The following is a 20,153-nucleotide window of genomic DNA, read 5'->3' as shown; positions in this document are numbered from 1 at the left end:
ACAAGTTGGCAAATAAAAGATGTTTCACTAAGGGACAGATAAAGCCTTTTGGTTCAGATGGAGGGTTCGGATATAGATCCTGAAGTTGGGGGGTGGATGGAGGTATGAGAGGAGCGTGGTGAAGGTAACTAATCCTCTCCCTCAATCCGAATGGGAAGCTATCAGATTTGCACCTGAAATGAGAGTCTTTCCCCCACCATTCACAAGTGTTTATCAGTGGAGCATTCTCATTCTACAGCCACCACCTGAGACAGTCTAAGGAAAACACAGAAAGCACACCCAACACCAAGTTGTTTCCTCATCAGTCCTTCTGTGTAGGAGCTTATGGATGTCCCCAATTTTTTCTCTTTGTAAATTAACATAAGAGTCTGTTACTAGGATAATGAACACCATGGCATTGTTCAGGTAATAAAGGGATTTGTATAAACTCAACACATGATCAGTTCTGAGGCTAAAATACAGCAAGTGAAACATTTGCCTTCTAGGCTTAGGTCTGAGATTTGGACTTTTCACTTGAAAAAGAAATGCATACTTAATTCCTTTAGCCTCTCTGAAAACTATAGCCACAGATTTAGGGAGTGAAAGAAAAATCCAACTGTTACTTCATCTTAACCTCTCTTATTTCTCCCTTCTAAGGACTGAGAAAGCCTCATGCCCAGGTCACAATCCCCTGCTGTCAAAATATCCCCTTCCTTTGTAGGTTCACACTCTTATAGGTAATGGGGGGAAATGAAGCACATGTAAAATTATGAGAAAGCCTCGCATACAGACCATATCAGTTTGGGGTCATCATCTTCCTTTGCAATGGCACTCAGGCCAGGACTCCAGCATTTATAGCAAAACCCCTCCTTTACTGAGCTTTACTGTGCCTGAGAGTCATCACAGACTCATGGCACCTGCAACTCTTGCAGGCTGCAAATAGTGAGTTGCAATAACAGAACTAGTCCCCGTCCCAGGGCAAAAGAAAACTCCCCCAACAATGGCACGGTTAGGTGGATATGATTTCTAGACAGCACCTGGTGGATTTGAGTGCCATTAAAAATTGTTTTGCCTAGTGAACTCAAAATACTTTGCATTACCAGTAGCTGAGAAGGACACATCTTGGCTGCCTCATGCGGCACAGTAACATTTCAGAAAATATCACTCTCTGTGAAGGCACCCGTGTTTCTGACAAAAGTTAACCAAGAGGATATAAAATATATACTGCACTACTTTGTCCCTGAATATCCCGCCTCACGCTAATGACAGTCTAACATATTGGCTATATGCAAGTTTTTCACTGGTCTCACTAATGCCAAAAAAAGCCCAGGATCAAACCTTGTGCCAGCTTTTCCACTAGGAAGAATTCATCAGCCTGTACAACTCCATGGGGACACAGCCCTTCAGGAACCTGCCTGACCTGTAGGCCAAGACTTAGTGTGCCCATGACATTGTAGACAGCTGGACTCTTCTTCCACTGGGAGCAAAAGCAGCCCCATACTTTCCTGGGTGTGCAAATCCTGTCCCAGAAAGAGCAGCAGAGCCACAGGTGCTGGCTGGCTGTGTCTCCCTTCACCCGAACATCTGCAGGAATGGGTTTTTGTCTTTTGGGGTTTTAAGATTCAGGATTCATTGAATCAGAAACCTGATCTACAGGGTGGCATCCCTGCTTATGGCAGGCCATTGGAACTAGATGATCTTTGAGGTCCCTTCCAACCCAAATCATTCTATGATACTAAGCAAATAAAGAATTATTATTTTTACTTAGCTATGTTCCTCCCCTTCCCCCCTCTACTAGTCTACTAGTAAAAATCATCTGGTCATTCCAATCAGCTACAGGAAGTTCAAGACCATGGATGATAAATTATGTGCACCATCTCTAATTACTCTGTCATCTGTTTTCCCGTAAGTACTGGGGAATTTCAGTGAAGCCTGAAGTAGGGAACTCGAGTCACACTTCCTTGTCACATGCGCACTGTACTTTGCTTGCCTCTCTGAAATACAAATGCTGTCATTTTTCCTGTAGCATCCATATTTCTTTTCACCACATCCCTCTACCTCCTTCTCTCTCTCATTCCCTCTCTCTCTCACAACACTTGGCAAGTTTCTTCCTGACAAAATGTCCATCTGTAAGAAATAAAAGGAACAATAACACCTTGTAGGCATGATGTAAGTGTTGCTTGGGTTTTATTTTTGTATGAATACTTATATATTTAATTAAACACAGTCCTGGCAGCTTTGTAATTGCTTAAGAGTGTTCTAACAAAAGCCTAACTGCTGAAGTGGGCAGAATTGCATATTCCTTCATTTTTCTTGCTCTCCTTTAGCTCATTCTGTGCAGTGCAGCAGTGAGTGTATGATTTACTACTGTCCTGGAAGAGTCTCTGCAAAACCTTACCTTTGATTCCCTTCCCCACCTTGGACTGTTCGTACACACAGGGACACATTTTGTATCTGCAGTGGTCCCAAGGGAAGATCTGATTCATTCCTTAAAACTACCTGCAGTCAGTGAAGTTTCACCATCACAGATGAGTTTGGCCCCTTCAAGCAAAGCTCTGTAGTGGTTACAAGATATATAAGAAACAACCCAAAAGGTATTCCCTTCCAGATTATGAAGCAGCAGATCAGGCAGACAGATGGAGCAGCAGGCAGACAGGAACAGATAGGATTTTATCTCAGAAAAAGAAATGGCAAATAATTCCATGGTTGAGCTAGGAGCAGTGCAGCTCTGGATCAAATATTTTAAAGGAATTTCAGGGACTGGGAGGCAAGTTGCAACTAATAAAATAGATGTTACCAAGTAGAGGAAAGGGCAAAGAGTTCTCAGGCATGCTTATGTCAGGTTCTGCTCCTTGACCCCCCCGATGTTATAGGACACACCTGGCCAACTGGTGTGTGACTTCTGAAGATGCTGGGGTGCATCTTTATAAAACAGCAGGGAACAAAATAAAAACTGCCCAGAAGTTTACTTTTGAACAACCTTCATCCTAGAAAATAAGTAACTCTCGGCTGGCAGCTGGTCAAACTGAGGAACTGCAGGGTAAAACTCACATTCAGAGATTTCACATGAGGTCTTATTACCAAAGCCAAACCCGTTGGTACAAAGCCATTATGCAAGAGCAAATCTCAGTGACGAGATCAATGCTACAGCTATTCCTGAGACTTTGTTTTTGTGAAAAATGTTCCTGCTCACAGGGGCTGCCACGAGACTAATGAATAGACTTTGTCCTCTGGGAGAACTTGTCCTGTGCTCAAGGAGCTTTAGGTCAGGCCCAAAGCTGTTGGTTTTCTGTGATGAGGCTTGCCATGGACAAGCAAAGAAATATGAAGCAACATACAGAGACTCACCTTTCCTACAGAAAAGTTAGGCCTAGGTAACAAAGTCTTTCCCTACTAACTCTCTGTATCATTTAAGACTGCATAACATTTTTAGATGCACCTTTCCAACCTTAATATCATTCACTGTTGCATAAAGATATTACAGGATTGTTTCGGTTTGCCTGTTTTTGTTTTTTTTAGTTGGATAATCAGAGATACCAAACAAATATTTGGAGGTTTTAGAGCTCAATGGCACAGAATACCTCAGAGATAAATCGTTTGAGATACTTTTAGAAAAGATCTAGTGGCATTTTTTTTTTCAGAGAATAAGAATCAGCCTAACCTTTCCATGTACATTAAGCAACAGTATCGATCTGCAAACCTCCAGGGACAGCTTATAGGCAGGAGAGGTCAGAAAGAAATGCTCCCAGTTGCACAGCAGGGTGTTCATTGGGAGGAACCTGAGAGAGATATTTGTTATTCACAATTTCCTGGAAAATCTCACTGACCTCTCTGGTGCTACTCTCTGCTGTAAAAAAATTTTGGGGAATGAAGCCAAACCAAAGCACCAGATTAAACTATTGTGCCCGGGATGGAATGGGAGAGGTTACCCTCACAAAGTGAACAACAGGCTTGAGCTAATGCTATGAAGTCAGTTAATGCTGAAAGTCCAAAATCTGCAGGCAAGGTACATTCTCAAATTTCCAGGTAGCCACTGCAACATCATTCCCATGGCTGGAAATTCCTCCCCTCATTACTTTTGGAAATAGATAGTTGGTTCTGGAAACTAGAAGTGGAAAAAGAGAGCTGCTGTAACTGAGCTGTCATTTCTCTAGACCTGCTCCCTATCTCTCCCAGTCTTTCCTCCAGAAAATGTAAAAATTGCAAAAAGTCAAAAAGTAACACACAGGCATTTATGCCTGTGAAGGCATGTGTTTGCATGCATGTGAAAGAGACAGATGGGGAGAGGATTCCTGACCCAGAAGTGTGATTAAATCCAAAGCAGGTTGATAAAGAATCTACTGTAGTAGGATGTATTAAAAAAGAGAGTTATTGTATCTTCTGAACTGATCAAGGTGATAAAGTAACTGATCACACAGAAGAACTGCTGGAACTGTACCCAATTCTACTCTATGAGTAAACAGAGTCCTGTGGCTTATTCAAGAGGCTATAAATTTAAGCTTAGTATTTCAGGTCTATATCTAAAGAGTGACAGAACCTCATATCTCCTGATTCATCCAGAAAGAATGCATCATCTTTTTGTACCAATCTAATCAGGAACACTTTTGCCATGTCTATTTTTCTTTTTAAGTCAAAAGAGGCACAGAAGAGATTTAGTTTCTTTTTGTTTTTCTTTTTTCTTTTTTATATGTATTTTTTTTAATTTCTTTTTCCCCCTTCCTACTGGATATGGAGAAAATAAAATCAGCCTCGACTTTGCTAAGCCTCTGACACAGGTATCCTCACTACACATCTCACAGCAGAGCAGCTGATTTCAACCCTGTTCTTTAAGTACCATCTAGTGGTTACAAATATATTTGCATTTCTGTTGTTGGAGGATCTTCGGATTCAGATTTCTGTATCTTTTAGAGCTGAACTAGCATTTTCTGAAATGAAATAAAAAGCGACACTCTTCCACTTAATATTCCTCCCCTTTTTTAAAAGAACGTAAAATCTTCATGTCTTTTTACCCACCTTGTCTCAGTCCCACTGCGAGCAACTTCAGAGAAAAAAGGGCTCAAGAAAAATGTAGCTGTGTCTTTTTTCTTTTACATAGAGAAGATAAATGTCAATCCATGATCCTGCATTACCTTATTTTTTTTTTAAATATAGGTAATTGTTTTTCCATTGAGACCTCAACCCATATGTCTCCGAATATGCATTTGAGAATTGGCCTTCAATTTGAGCCATTTATTACTTTTGAAAGTATTGCTCCATCTATCTGCCTGTCTTAAATTAATATCTCTCTTTGTGTGTTCCCCTTTCCATATTGCCTGCCATCTGTTTTGTGATCACTGAGAGATAAGCCTGGTTTGCTTGTTCGATTAGTTATCCTGCTTTCTATTTCAGTGGACATTGGTTAAATGTACCCATGGTGTTGCTCGACCGATATCAGCAAAGTTACACCATGAACAGGGAGAGGGGACCTCCTCTTCTCCACCAAATCTATGTGATTCTCTTCCAGCACAAGGCTCTGAATGTCAGTCCCCTTCAAACAATTGTTTGGAAGAAATTAGATTTTAACTCCTTCTAAAATAGGTGTTTATGACAGGTTACATGAAAATGTTGCTTAAGGCACCTGTCCTCTCCCCTGATCATGAAGGTTGCTCATTGATGCAGGTCAGATGGGGTCCCTGGACCATGATTCAGTTCCTTGCCGTCGATGTCCAGCATTGGTCACACTCCTTATGAAAGAGCCCTCAGGAGACCCCTGCTCTGCCTGACCGGGGCTGGAGGGAACAACAGCAGCTCAAAGTGCCCAAAATCAGGTACAATGAGTTGAGTCCTGGCGTGCTCAGGCTTTATGTGCAGGGCAGAGCTGTCAGGGCAGCACATGGAGTGAGGGGATGATGCTGTTCACCCAACTGAAGGCTCCAGGACTGCCCCAGTAACTCCCCAGGAGCCTCCAGCAGCCCTCACTGGCTCCTTAGCGGCCACAAGGACAGCCTGAACACCAGCCTGGGCATAAACATCCCTAGGTGTCTAAATTCAAGTGTTTTACTTACACACAGTATCCCACTCAATACTTCAGTCAGCTAAAATTTGGCAAGACAAATTCCACCACAGAAGGTTACTAATTTCACCTTGTAAGTCTAACTGGCAAGTGATGTGAGAAAAATAAAGACAATAAAACATTTATCATTCTCACACTGCCTCAGCACGGGTTATTACCCTCTCTGAGTTTGTCCCCACAAACATTCAATTTGGTGTTTGTCACAAGTGATGGAGCAGGATCCCATAAAGAAGGTCCTGCTGCTGATGGAAAATGTTTCTGTTCCTGGTTCTCAGTCTCAGCTGCTTATTTCCTCTCCTCCACACAGGAGATTTCCAGCCAAATCTGTGTGTAGCCATAATCTAACTCTAGAGATATCAGGAATATGTGCATGAGAAGAATTCTTATTATGACAGTCTAAAAAGTCAGTAAAGTTCCTGAGAAAAGCATCATTTAACTACTTTCCATTCGAAAAAATTTAGAGATTCCCCCCTTCTCCTGTAAGAATACTACTCATGCTGCTTGTATCATATATCATAAATTGCTGCCTAATGTTGAGCTGTGAATTTTCATCCTAGAAATTCCGCTGGAGACATTTTGACATGAGCACAAGATTTATTGCTGGGCAGCCAGTGGATCTGATGTCTGTGATGACAGATATTCTTTTTTCAAATGAGTATAATGACACTGAAAAGAATAGGATCAAACTTAATGTCCCTGAAGTCTTTTTCTGTGAGTTGCAGATGTACCCTCAAGCAGATTTCTGAGGAATCCCCATCAGCAGAAGCAGCAGCACCACATACGTTCATTAAGCAAGAAAAACGTACATGTTTGTTTTATCAGGCAAATGTATTTTGCTCGCAGGGTTGGGGGGCAGGAAGGTGGGATGTGGAGACATTAAGCTAAACTAGTGGGGAGATTCTGCTCTTACACAGGAAGATATGGCACATCCGTGGGCTACAGCACATTTCTGTTACGTTACCCAGAGTGAATAGTTTATTACGTATCATTACCTCTGAACAACAGATAATCAATTTGGATGTGTCCTTATTTACCTGGACAAACACTGGAAGGCTTTGCAATTTAATGGCCTAACTGTTTGTTAGAACAAATAGACCTATTCAATTCTGAGATCACAGTCAATCTGACGGTTTATAGCTGGTTGGTTTCTGCTTTCAAACTGTGAAACTCTGATTTGTTTTCAAGGTGTAAAATTAGCAGTAACATTTTCACATGCTAACAGATAAGTCCCTTATTGAAACATATGACTGCACTTGCTCATTGCAGAGTGAAAATAGCTTTGCTCAAAACCCCAGCACAAAGCCTGCGGCCTGCCTGAGTTTCACAAAAGCCCTGAAGTGATACCAGGTGTGAACCGGCCCAGGCGCTGGCTGTCTGCTCAAGAGTAAATTTCAGCTACTAATTCACAGGTTGGAGCAGGATGTTTTCCACTCATTATTAAATTACATTATTTGTATACAGCTCTGCAGAGTAGCAATGGAGTGCTTGAACGGAGCATGGGCATTTAAAACAGTAATTCTTCATTTCATCTCTGAAATGATTAGCCTTGGTAAATCATACCAAACCCTGAAAAGGGTTGTTAAATCATCTCCTCTTGGTTTAGTAATATATTCCACAGTGTAATCACACTAGTGTAAATAATCACAAGATTAAAAAATGAAGGAATACCTGAACTCAAACCTCTGGCTGCAGATCCTTGAAACCAAAGGAGTGGGAACAGCATACAAGGAAGGGAAAAGCAGCAAGGGAAGAAAATGTATTGGTTATTTTTTCTGTTTAGTTGGGTAAGCCAAATTAAATCCTCAGATTCAGACAGCCAAGGCAAATTTTGAAAATATCAAACCAAACTACAGTGAGAGAGTTGAAGATGGAAAAAAGTCTGGCAAATGGAACATCCTGTAAATCTGGCCAGTATGGCTTGAGTTGCTGTTTCCAGTACAAACATCACCTTATCCAGCAATATCCCAGCATGAATCTGCTTGAGAGACTTACTGGAGTTTGGAATTATAAAAATGACACCTAATAGGATGTACTGAAAAATACACGTGGAGTATACGTGACAAAGGAGATACGCCAGAACACAGTGATGTTCAAAGAGGATGCTTCAAAGTGGCATGTGAATGCTTACAACCCTCTGTGTCCAGAGTACAGCTCCACCCAGATGTGCAATTTATCTGCACCTATCTGTATTTCTCACTGTTTTTCTTTAACTTGAGTATCATTTGTTCATACAAGGAGAGGTAATTATACAGTAATAATATTATTTTTCTGCCTTGACACTGCCCTTTTTGCTTTAAAAGTCCAGTCTCTTTCAATCTGTCCATATAAAATAGGTTCTATATTCCCTTGATAATTTTAGCAGTCCTTCTCTGTAGACACTCCATTTTGGATTTCTCTTTTTGTGGCCATTAGTGCCTGCAAGATCCTGACAGAAAATTTCTGTACTTGTCTTTCATTTAGTTGCATCACTTTAATGATTTGCAGACATCACACAACTTCTATAAAGCCCAGGTTTTTCCTCCTTCCTCAATGATAGCTGATGATCTATTTACATCAGAAATGGCTGAGTTAAAATTCATCCAAAGCTTATGGATGATACCACAGAATTGGTTGAAAAGGGATTTTATCAGCAACCAGAAGGAAAGATCCACATCCCACACAATATTTTTATAAAGTCCATTTACATTGTGGCTATTTCACCCTTGACCATGCTGAGATGGACTACTTTTTATTTAATAAATATTCCCACTTAGCTCACAGAAATTGAATATAACAGTTTTCTTAATTGTGTGTTAATCACCAACCTACAGAGAGCAAATGCCTTTCAGTTCCCAGTGATACCTCTAATACCTCTGCTTAAAGACTTGATCACCTAACAACAAAGCTAACACATATTGTCACTTAGATTTCCACGTCACAAATCTTCTAAAGCCTTAGATTTTTTTGTTTGTTTGTTTGTTTTCAGCTCTTGACATAAAGTGATATTTTTCAATCTTTTACTGCATTTTCAGTTCAAAGTTTTCATCGAATGGAAAAAAAAAATCCACAGTGTATCCTTCTCCTTCTTATTACCATTAACATTAATATTATCGTTGTCATTACCTGACACAGAAGCAAGTTCTTTAGCTTCTTACTAAGGCTTCTTGCCTTGGAATATCTGTGAATGACATAGGAGGCTTTTACTGGAGGTCCTGAATAAACTTCCAGAAACATCTTTGGACCATGATGCTGTGAGGATTTATTCAGTTATTGCCAGGGATCAATCTTTAAATTAACTGTGCCTTTATAGTACTAAAATTCTGCTTTTTCATTAATGACATAGCTTAATTGCTTCACAATCAGGGGAAAAAAATAGAAATAAGAATAAAGAAAAAAAGAAAAGCAGCAAATACCTGCCTGACTTAACCACATTAAGCAGCATGGTGCAGAATATAACTTAACAGTCCAGTGAACTGTCAGTGGCAGAAGTAATTGGAAATTGGTGGGATAGTTCTCCATGTGATGGGGATAGGAGTTTTTCATGCCTGTTTTTAATGGGCAAATAGCTCTCAGGGCAGCTTCATATTCTGTCATTAATTTGTAAAGATCCTTTATAATGTAGAAAAGTTAAGATAGCAAAAAAAAAAAAAATCCAATTACATGTTTAATGACTTGGCATTTGTGGTAATGCTATCTAGCACTAATTCACCTGTTAGAAAACAGTCTATCTTTTAGCCCCTGGGGTTAATAGAGTGCAAAAGCCTAGTCTTATCAGAGGGTGGGAGAAAAGTGAGTAATTTTTTCCTACCAATAAGAAAGAAAAGCAAGAATGACAAAATTGATTACGAATTTTCAACTTGCTTTTTTAAAGCATAGCACTACTATTTATTAAATGCTTTTTAAAAGGAAATAACGAATTCATAAACACTGGTGCCTAACTGGTCCTTGGGATTTTGCAGAGGCACGTGGGACTCCTTTCCCTTTGTGCCCAACATGAGCACCCACTGGAGTGAGGTGTATGCCCAAAAAATCTTGCCACAGTGCTGCAGTGGTGATGCTGCAGAGCCTGCCCTCGAGAACAAGGCCTGCTTCACTTCTACATGGAAATGGGATCCATAATCAAAAATACGGTTTGATCAGTCAATAGGTGGATGGATGGATTTATCCTGGCCTCAGCTGCGTGTTCATAACTACACTGAAATCAACAGCGGATGCTTAAATGGAACTAAGAGAATTTGTTCCACAACAGCAAAGAAATACAGCTTATGCGAACATACATATTCATTTACATGTCTCCCTTTATCAGCCACTGCTTTATTTGCATCTCACGCTGCATAAAAGGTTAGCAAAGGCCTTTGTAATGAACACTTCCATTTTAAAACATTTAAATAGTCTGCAGTATAAATTGCATATTCTAACTGACTGCTCTGGTGTGAATTTCTAAGTCCACTAAAAGGAAAAGAGGCAGCATTTACCGTGTTTATGCAACAACTTCTTTGCTTAATACCAGATTTGTCTGTGTCATGGCTAAACTAGGATTAGCAGCAGAAATACTAAATGATGTTAGAATTCAAACAATTCTGTGTAGTCCATGTAGAACATGGAAATACTGGTAATGTAAAAAAACCCGAAAAACAAAAATAAAACCCCAAAACAAGACAAACAACTGCCATCAGTCCAGTCTCTAAAACCAGGAATTTAACATTAAAGATAAGTTCTGTCTAATGGATGGAACACAAGCCCTGAAATCAAGGCTTATCACCCGTTCCTGGTTTGTGGTTCATCTGTCAGGAGCGAGCTAATCAAGGCTGAACACTGAGCATCCAGACTACTGAAATCCAGTGATTTCATCTGGAATTCTGTAACCTCTGTGTTTTCTGAATAAGAATGCCTATAACTTGCACCTGAACCCTTTTGGGTCAATTATGGGTTTTGTCCTTAATCTCAGTTGGACCAGGAAACACTGAACTTTATATTACCTGTACTCCATCATCTCTCATCTGTGGTACAGAAGATACAAAATTCAACACATCTTGAAAAATTTGGATGTGTCTGATGCTTAGAGAATTAACACTTCCAGTGTGCCCTTCAGGGATCTGGAGGTTACAGAGAAAATGCATTTATCTCAGCTAAGGGAGGGGATTCACCCCATTTAAAATTAGCTTATAGAAACAGGGCTTAATACCAGTAGGTTATGTAGGTCAATTCTTTGAGAAAAACAGGACTGCAAGTGGTGGTACACCCTGCACAGTTATTGAAGGTGGGTGTGATTATATTGCTCTCGAATGTTACCGTTGCCTTACTTTGACTCTAATGCAAGGGGAAGCCAGTCCAGACAAGGTAAAATTATGTATCCCAACATAACAATTTAATTTTAAAGAAATTAACAATCTTTTTTTTTATGGTCTGAATCCTTATTTGGATTTAGAAGCTATGAAAATAGAGTGTTCCGTAACCGGATGGATGGAGGGATGGATGGATGGATGGAGGGATGGATGGATGGACGGATGGACTAAATTTTGTCTTTCCCGTACAGTCAAAACTTATGTTCGTGCTTTTTATGTTTGTTATTTTCTTTAAGTTGTTATTATTGTTGCTTCTTATTTAGAACAACCTAAAAGAGATGTTCAGCTACTTTGCAGAAGCATGGGGTGCAGAGTCAAACTTGTTTTCCCTAAGTTAGTTGAAAGTGATGTGCCCTCATTCCCATGGCAAGGAACATTTCCTTTAGTGCAGCTGACAAGTTTTTCAAGGTGTTTCTGCACATCCTGTAGGGAAAGCAAATTGTCATCAAAATTGAAAATTCAGAATATGGTTTTTTTTTTCCCTGAAGGTCCTTAGGGCTCTTGAAATGCTAAGCAGAAAACTGAGCTCAATGCATATGGAGGAGATTTTCATATTTTAAAAGTCAGACAGAGTGTCAGCCGGCAGACGCAGCAACTCCAAGAATCTTCAAAAAGGCAGAAGCAGGAAAGTTTACTGCTTGTTCCACGGACACATTATTTTAGCCTGTGTTCTGCAGATTGAGAGGCAGATTGCCTAAGGTCAGAGGGTGACCCTGCCCTGCAGCTTGAGTATTACTCCTTCTTTTTCTTTTTTTTTTTTTTTAAGTGCAAATTTACATTTGGCTGCAACCTGCCTCCTTAATGATGGATCGGCCTTTTGTGCAGGTATGAGCTCTGATTGATGGGGCACAGGGATAGGAGAGGAGAATGGAGCAAACAAGTTTATAAATTTGACATAAGATTTGAATCGCAGCAGGAACTCTGCCAGTCTCCTTAGGCATAAAATTGGACTGGATGGAGATATGTACTGCATGTGTGATGTTTCAGCACTTATTGCTTTCATAATATCTTTACTTACTCAGTTAATAGACTACTGAACTTGCAAAATCTGGCAGACCAGGGTTTTTTTTTTTAAACAAATTTTACGATGGGGGGAGGGAAAGAAAGAACTGAAAAAAATAAAATTACATACCAGCTCTTCATCTGGGGTAATCCAACATAATTTACTTGATTTCACTGGAGTTACACTGATTTTCCCTAAGTGATGACCTTATTTTGGTTTAGGGTTTTTTTTCCCTTCTGAACAGGCTGTGTTGACATTTCGTGTTTCCTATTATTATTATTATTCCTTCTCCTTCTTTGTTTTGGGAATTATATGGCTTATTGACTAAACAGCATTAGAAAACTAAAGTTAATGGGCCAAACTCTTCCCTAGTGCAACTTTATTGAGTTCAAGTTATATAGAGTTGAATGAGTTCAGGGACTCCTCCAAAGGGGGTTATTGCAGAGGCTGATTCTATAACAAAAGGGAAGTCCACAGCTTTGTTGTCATTTCAATGTAAATTAAACATTGCAAGAAGTCCAGTGCTTCGTATTTAGCTGATGGGATGAAACCTGAGTGTACTGAGCACAAAAAGGTAAAATCATACCTTGTTTTAATGGATTAGAACAAATACTTCAATATTATTAAGAATTTCTTTAATAATACACCTGTTCATGTCTACCTGTTCCATGGAGAACTCTGAGTTGTATGGCCAACCAGAATGACCATCTTATCCACCATATCATTATTCCTGGAGAGATTTTAAAGACATGTAGATGTGGTACTTGGGGACATGGGTTAGTGGAGGGCTTGGCAGTGCTGGGGGAAGGGTTGGACTTGAGAATCTTAAAAAGTTCTTTTCCAACCTAAAAGATTCTGTGATTTTTAAATTCTATCAGTGGCAACTAAGGGAGGGGCTGACTGACTGGCATGACAAATGCCCCAGGAGCAAAGAGAGACTCTTGTGGTTGTGTCAAAATAAAGAAGGTGGTTTCTAATCAGCACATTACAAGGACAACTTTGTTCCAAGGCTAGAACTGTGAGAACAATCAGTTTTTAGATCCAAATGATACTACAAGTTTTGAATTTAACTCCAAATAACTGTTTTTTGTGGACACTTAATATCATTCAGTATCTACAGTATAAGAATCAGTGACCTTTTAATGCCCTTATAAATAAATATAAAACATACATTTGAGGAACGGAAAGGTGCGTCCTTTTCTAAAACTCCATTCTTATTCATTTTTAAAGGAAATACAATAACCACGAGTTAAACACCTCTCCACTGCGGTTCTGAAAACCTGGCCATCGCAGTGGTATCCAAATAGCAGAAACTCTCTCCGCTGTACATCCAGCATGTAAAGTCTTTCTCAGGATATTACTAGAGGGAAAAAGGCAGTTGCCAAGTCAGTTTTGTTCCAGTTCATTAGTGACCGAAAGTCATTATCATCTGACAGATGTACTAAGGGTTATGTATAGTTCCTAGTTGTCTCAGTCCAGTTTTTAGTGGACAGATGTCCACACTCAGAAAAGACAAAACAAGTCTGACAACAGAGCAACTTGGCTGAAAATCTTTACCAAGAATGTGGGCCCTGGCTGAACATCTGAACTGATCAGTCCTCTTCAGTATCGTGGTAGTCCCACTGGCAGAAAATAGATGGTGTACGAGGAATCAATGTTGTCCTCTGGAAAATGGTATATAGTTCTTGGTAGGATTGAGAGGTTACATATTTCTCTGTGGCTATCAATCGAATATGAACTGCAACTGATAGTTTTGCTTCAAAACAAGAAAAATAGCTCCATTCCCTCCAAAGAGAATCGTGTCAGTAGCAGACCTCTCTATTGCTCCCACTGTTTTCTCGATGCTTCACCTCACCAGACTTCTGGGACCTGACAAACTATCAGACTGAAAACCAGAAAGGGATGGGGGAGATTTTAACGCATGAGCAAAGGAATGAAAAATGTCAATCTCCTGCTTGTCATATGTTTTCCAATGACAAGAACGGCACGATATTAGCAAATAACTAAATCTAGGTGTAGCTAAGCAGTTACTGATAGTCTTCATAAGAAAAAAATAGATTCCTCTTTGTATACTTTGCTCTTAAAGACAATGTAAACGCTCACATGTGTTGAGTTAAATTGGTGTTTCAAGATCAGGTAAATGTTAGGTCACTACAGGAACATGTGGCTGGGCTGTGCTGTGGCAGAAAGCCAGAGCCTGTCCCACTGCCAGAAAGCAGGGAAGACTTGTGGGGCAGCCAGGTCAGGTACAGACCTGGGCATCAGGGATCTCCATGGGGATGGGTCATTATTCCAGGAGTGGGAATTGGCTCAGTGGAGTCCATACTGAACCAGCTAGGGCTGGGGCGGAGCATGAGACTGATTTCTATGGCCCTGCTGGGACACAGAACTCTTTGAAATGGGGTCCTGGACCATAAGCAGGTGACCAAGGTCTATTAGTCTCTCACATTGCTTTCAATTTCACCCAAAGTACAGAAGGGACAGATGCCCCTTCTTCTGTTCGCATGACAAAGGTCAGAATTTGCTTCAAAATGCACTTGGAGCATCAGCACTCTTGACACTCTGGTTCACTTCCAGAACTTGTTCTTGCTATCACATGTATGCAGTTGCCTCTACAGCGTTCGTGGTAGTTCACTCCCCGACTTCCTTCTGGAATATAACAATTAATCTCCTTATAGAAGAAACCCAAGTAGAGTTTCCAGGAGAGTTTGCTTATGGAAGTGCTACAGATCAGCAACAGGAGAACTGATGCGCCTTGTTTGACACCCAACAGTCGGAATAATTCTCCCCTACTTCAGTGGGCCAGAAACAGAAACACTCAAACACCACAAAGTGCCCTCATGCCAAGCCCTAGATACGATGCTATAAAGAACTTTCTGCAGGCAGCCAAACAACCCTTGTATCATAAAATCATAGAATCACAGAATGGTTTGGGTTGGTAGGGATGTTAAAGGTCACCTTGTTCTAACACCCTGCCATGGACAGGACCTTCCACTAAAACAGGTTGCTCCAAACCACATCCAGACTGGCCTTGAATACTTTCAAGGATGGGGCATCCACAACTTCTCTGGGCAACCTGTGCTAGGCCCTCACACAATGTCTGATACTACATCAACCACTTTAAGCTGGAAAACACACATATAAGCAATCATGTCTTTTGGGCACAGGAGTGGTCACTGAAGCTTAGAGAAGAGACAGACCAAATATTATTGCAGTTGGGATGTAGATGGACCAGTCTGCAGGGGCCAAGTCAAGAAAGGGCAGGTGTGACTCACACAAACTATTTGACTCAGGGGCAACAGCCCACAGTGGCTGTTTTCATCAGTACAGACGATGCCATAAATGCTGAGTGCCCTGAAGGATAGACAGAAGTGGCAGTAGCTCTGTACCAAAGGGCCCCATTCAGCTTCCCTGTGCTGTAGGAGTGTGGCACTTACAGACACTGCTCCTGCTCAGACACCCGTCACCTCCGGCAGGATCTGTGTCAGCAGCGTAGGCAACGACTCCCAGACACGTACAGTATGTTCATCACTGCCTTTTCCAAGTGCCTCAGTATCCTTCAGGTGAAAAATACTCTTTCTATCTGCATCTATGGCAGTATCTGAGAACCTATAACTGTAAGGTTATTTATATGATATAGCCGTATAAAGTGATATTTCTGATTGAAATAGCATCTTTCCTCAATTTTATTGTCAAACATGTCTTCCTAAACATTTTTCCCTTCTTTTGCTTCACCTAATTTACCTATCTAGTTAGGCACACTGGAATCTGAAAAAGTTGGGAAATAAACCATTTCAAAAACTTTTTTTAACGATGACTTCTGTAATTTTTTCCTTTAGTTTTTTTTTCCTCTGATAAATAAACAAAAGTCCAATAATGAACTAAAAATGTCTGTAATGGAGAGACAGACTGCAAGACTGTTTAACTGATACTACTAATTCGATTATTTGAAAAAGAATCTATTTTTTCCTGAGAAAAAATAATGTCAAAATAGGAACACGCATATTATGGTACTCGACTGTTTGTGTACACACAGAGATAGCTTTAAAACTATTGAGATTGACTTGTCTTTTAAATTTTTACAGTTTTATGTTTTTCTTTTTCTCCACATCCAGGAAGAACAATATGCTTATGTATTTTTGTTATGGAAGGCAGAGATTTTACGTAAAAAAATGGGCAGAAACGAAACTAACAAACAAACAGAAATCAACAAAAATTATGAGGCATGCAATAAATGAATGGCAGCTGCCAGCGCTGTTGAAACTGTAAATGTGATCAAAAAGTGACAAATTAAGAAAGAAAAAGCTGGATAGAAAGTCACTTTTCATGTGTAAAGGAATTTGTTAATTTAATTATGTTTCAGTTACGTTTTGGTCTCATGACACATACCAGTGAGGCAGTGCTAGAAAGCAAAGACTTCATTTTAGTGATATATGGTTCTGGGTTGTGGTCTTCTCTAGTTTCCTAATTGTTTTGGAGAAAAAAAGGAAGAAAAGACCACCTGGTCATAGAACCTGATGGGAAAAAATAGTTTTGAGGTGAAAAAGTCCTTCTTTCCTGAAAAGAAGCGTTCCTCCCCTGCCTTGGCCTCTTCCCTCAGAGCTACTGGTTTGCAAGAGAAGAGGATTAGCTGACATGTCCTTCCACATCCACCCATTGACTCATTCTTGCTGTGAAAATGGAAGAGAACATGGTGGTCCCAAGTGACAACTATCTTTGTTTTTAGTAAGAGCTATGCTGGGAGAGAGCACCTCCGTCTGGATGCTTCCTCAGGACCAATCCTGCTTTAAGTACAATGAGCTACAGCAAAACAGCATTTTCTATACTTTTGTTTATCAGTGTTGAGAATTTCAGCAGCTGTGGTGGAACATAAACCAGAAAACTCCTCTTTGTCAGTGTGGGCTGCTTTGCCTATGTTGACAGAATAAGTGTAGCATAGCAATAACTACATGTATATAACATTGATGTTTTTGTCACTTAAAGATGCCCACAACCTGTATTAATACTCAAAACACTAAAGATTTTTTAAAATCATATGAGTACAGTATGTAAGTTGGTAGTTTCTGGTTGCCTGTGTCAGATGCAGATGCACTCTGTACTTACATTTTACTATGTTGTTTTCTGTTAGGTGGTGATTGCTGATCACCTACTACTGCTGACAGACGAGATTTCAGGAAAAAAAAAACATTAAAAAATGAGAAAAAAATCGTCCCAAAGTCGGTGTGGTGATAACAAAATAACCACGATGAATTCAGCGATCAACCTGTCCTCTGGTGGCAGAAGGGCACAGTCATTTCTGCTTGGTGTCTTTTAGAGAGAAGGAGAAAAAGAAAAAATCTTCCCTGTGAGGGGGGTGAAGCCCTGGCACAGGTTGCTCAGAGAAGCTGTGGCTGCCCCATCCCTGAAAGTGTTTAAGGCCAGGTTGGATGGGGCTTGGAGCAACCTGGGATAGTGGAAGGTGTCCTGCCAGTGGCAGGAGGGTGGAATGAGATGAGCTTTAAGGTCCTTCCAACCCAAACCATTCTATGACTGTCTGAAGGAGGCCACGAGGACGGTGAGAAGAGCCTTGAGGGGAAGCCGTGCGAGGAGTGGCTGAGGGAATTTGGTCTGTTCAGCCTGGAGAAGACTGAGGGGAAACCTGATTGTGATCTTCAACATCCTCACGAGGGGAAGCAGAGGGGCAGGTACTGATCCCTTCACTTTTATCACCAGAGGCAGGACTCAAGGGGACGGCATGAAGCTGAGTCGGGAGAGGTTCATGTTCAGAATCAGGAAAAGGTTTTTCACTGAGAGGGTGGGTGCGTGCAGGAACAGGCTCCCAGTGCAGAGGTCATGGCACCAAGCCTGCCAGAGTTCAAGAAGCATTTGGACAACGCTATCAGGCACGTGGTGTGATTCTTGGGGTGGCCTGTGCAGGGGAAGGAGTAAAACTGCATGATCCTTGTGGGTCCCGTCCAACCCGGCATATTCTATGATTCTGTGAGGCTGCTAAAACGCTCCAACCCTCCCCGCCCGCAGGCTGCACAGGAGCCCTCCCGCACCCCCCGTGCCCGCTCTCACCTCACCGCCCCTCTGGGCGCTGCCCCCCCTTGTTGCGCGGGGGAGCGCGGGGGGGGGGGGGGGCGCCACGGCCCGGCGGCCATTTTGGTAAAGGGCCGGTGCCGCTCCTTCCTCCCTTACTCAAGATGGCGGAGGCGGCGCATGCTCGGAGCGGGGAGCGGCGCTGCCCGCGGGTGCTGAGGGGGAGCGGCGGCCATGGGCGAGACCGAGAGGCTTTATTATGTGTACAGCTGCGACCTGGACATCAACGTGCAGCTCAAGATGTGAGTGAGCGCCGCCGCGGCTCTGCGGGGGAGCGGCCGCTGCCGCCGTGGGGGGAGGCTGGGCCGCCCGCCCCTGGACGGGTGCGCTGACCCCGGAGCCCGGCGGTGCCCGGCTACGGGCGGTGCTGGCCCGGCCCCGTGTCCCTCACAACACCCCGGGCTGCAGATGCCGCTCTCCGGGGAGGAGACGGGACGGGGCGGGAGAGGGGCCGGACTGGAGCAGGGCTGCGAACTCAGATATCTGTGTGCTTAGGTTCTCTGAGGTAAAGATTGGTTGTCAGTGCAGTCTGGTAACTTCTCACCTGCCGGTGTCATAGAGTCGCAGGTTTGTGTTGGAAGGCACCTCAAAGCTCATCCAGTCCCACTCCCCCCCCGCTGCTATGGGCAGGGACACCTTCCACTATCTCAGGCTGCTCCAGATCCCATCCAACCTGGCCTTGTACACTTCCAGGGATGGGGCAGCCACAGCTTCTCTGGGCAACCTGTGCCAGGGCCTCACCACCCTCACAGGGAAGAATTTTTTCCTAAGATCTCATCTAAACCTACTCTCTCTCTCAGTTTGAAGCCATTTCCCCTTGTCCTGTCACTCCAGGCCTTTGTGCACAGCCTTGCCCTGTCTCTGGTGTAAGTTCCTCTCACCTGCTGTAAGGCCACCGCAGTGCCACAGCTTGATCCTCGGTGATAGGGGAAGGAGACAAACTGGTGACACCCTTCCCGTTTCTTCCCATTCTCCCGTGAAAGCAAGATGCTCTTAGCCAGGTTTTTTGGTGAAAGGTCCAAGTGCTGCAGCATCTAAGTATGTTCCCAGCTGCACATATGGAAGCACTTCCTTTGAAGCTGGAATTATCATTCACTGGTGTATTTACCATTTTTTAAGTCACTTTTCTGCATCACAGCAATGGGATGTTTACAGTTGTGCAGGAGGGATGTAGCTGGCTCTAAAATGTAGTGTACCTGATGGTGATAAATTAAAGTAGATTACACTTTTCTGTCAAACTAACTTTGAGAAGGTTATTCTGGGTTATTTAACTTCTGAACAGGTGATAGTAGTGGAAGATGTCCCTGCTCATGGCAGGAGTTTGGAACAAGATGATCTTTAATTTCCTTTCCAACCCAGCCTAACTGTGATACCCGAGTCAGATTCATGTGTCCTCTTTGCTGTTTCATTCCACCAAACAAAATTAAATTAGCATTTTTTATTTTTTTTTTTGCATTGGAATGTATGTCATCCTGGAATGTGCAGTGCTAGTTTCTTGCAAGTAACTTGTTCATCTGCTCTGAAGTGTTTTTATGGCACAGATAGATTTCTGTTTGCTGGAAGGTTGATCTTACGTGTTTTTCTGTCACCACCACAACAATTCCTTTTTTGTTTTAACATGTGCATCCATTGTCAGATGTTTAATGTGTTTGATTGTTTTCATCATGATCTAGCTGAAGCCTAAGAAATTCTGTCTTAGCAGTAGCATTGTGGA

At 41.8% G+C, this 20,153-nt stretch overlaps 1 protein-coding gene and 1 long non-coding RNA gene across 3 annotated transcripts in view; one reads left to right on the top strand and one right to left on the bottom strand.

Annotated features, from left to right (window-relative positions):
- LOC113961046 overlaps window positions 1-18,543 on the bottom strand; it is a 42,224-nt gene extending 23,681 nt beyond the window's left edge. Inside the window, exons 1-5 of one of the 2 annotated variants that reach the window (XR_003532177.1) lie at window positions 18,419-18,543; window positions 17,462-17,513; window positions 15,796-15,967; window positions 9,134-9,188; window positions 7,700-7,726 (exon numbers count right to left, since the gene is read on the bottom strand). This is a non-coding gene — a long non-coding RNA (uncharacterized LOC113961046). Of the gene's footprint in view, window positions 1-7,699; window positions 7,727-9,133; window positions 9,189-15,795; window positions 15,968-17,461; window positions 17,724-18,418 lie in introns of those variants that run through there. The other variant, XR_003532176.1, reaches the window with a different exon arrangement.
- Window positions 18,544-18,547: 4 nt separating this feature from the next.
- The window catches only part of PIK3C3 (phosphatidylinositol 3-kinase catalytic subunit type 3), a 68,896-nt gene continuing 67,290 nt past the window's right edge, over window positions 18,548-20,153 (top strand). Inside the window, exon 1 of the mRNA XM_027671047.1 lies at window positions 18,548-18,681. Within this exon, the coding sequence (XP_027526848.1) occupies window positions 18,614-18,681 (68 nt within the window). The 5' untranslated portion in view covers window positions 18,548-18,613. The remainder of the gene's footprint in view (window positions 18,682-20,153) is intronic.

The sequence above is a fragment of the Neopelma chrysocephalum genome, unplaced genomic scaffold (assembly GCF_003984885.1).
Source record: "Neopelma chrysocephalum unplaced genomic scaffold, ASM398488v2 Primary Assembly neopelma1_97027, whole genome shotgun sequence".
NCBI classification, from domain to species: Eukaryota; Metazoa; Chordata; class Aves; order Passeriformes; family Pipridae; genus Neopelma; species Neopelma chrysocephalum.
Note: the sequence above shows the minus strand (reverse complement) of the source record. Positions and strands in the feature narration are given on the sequence as shown.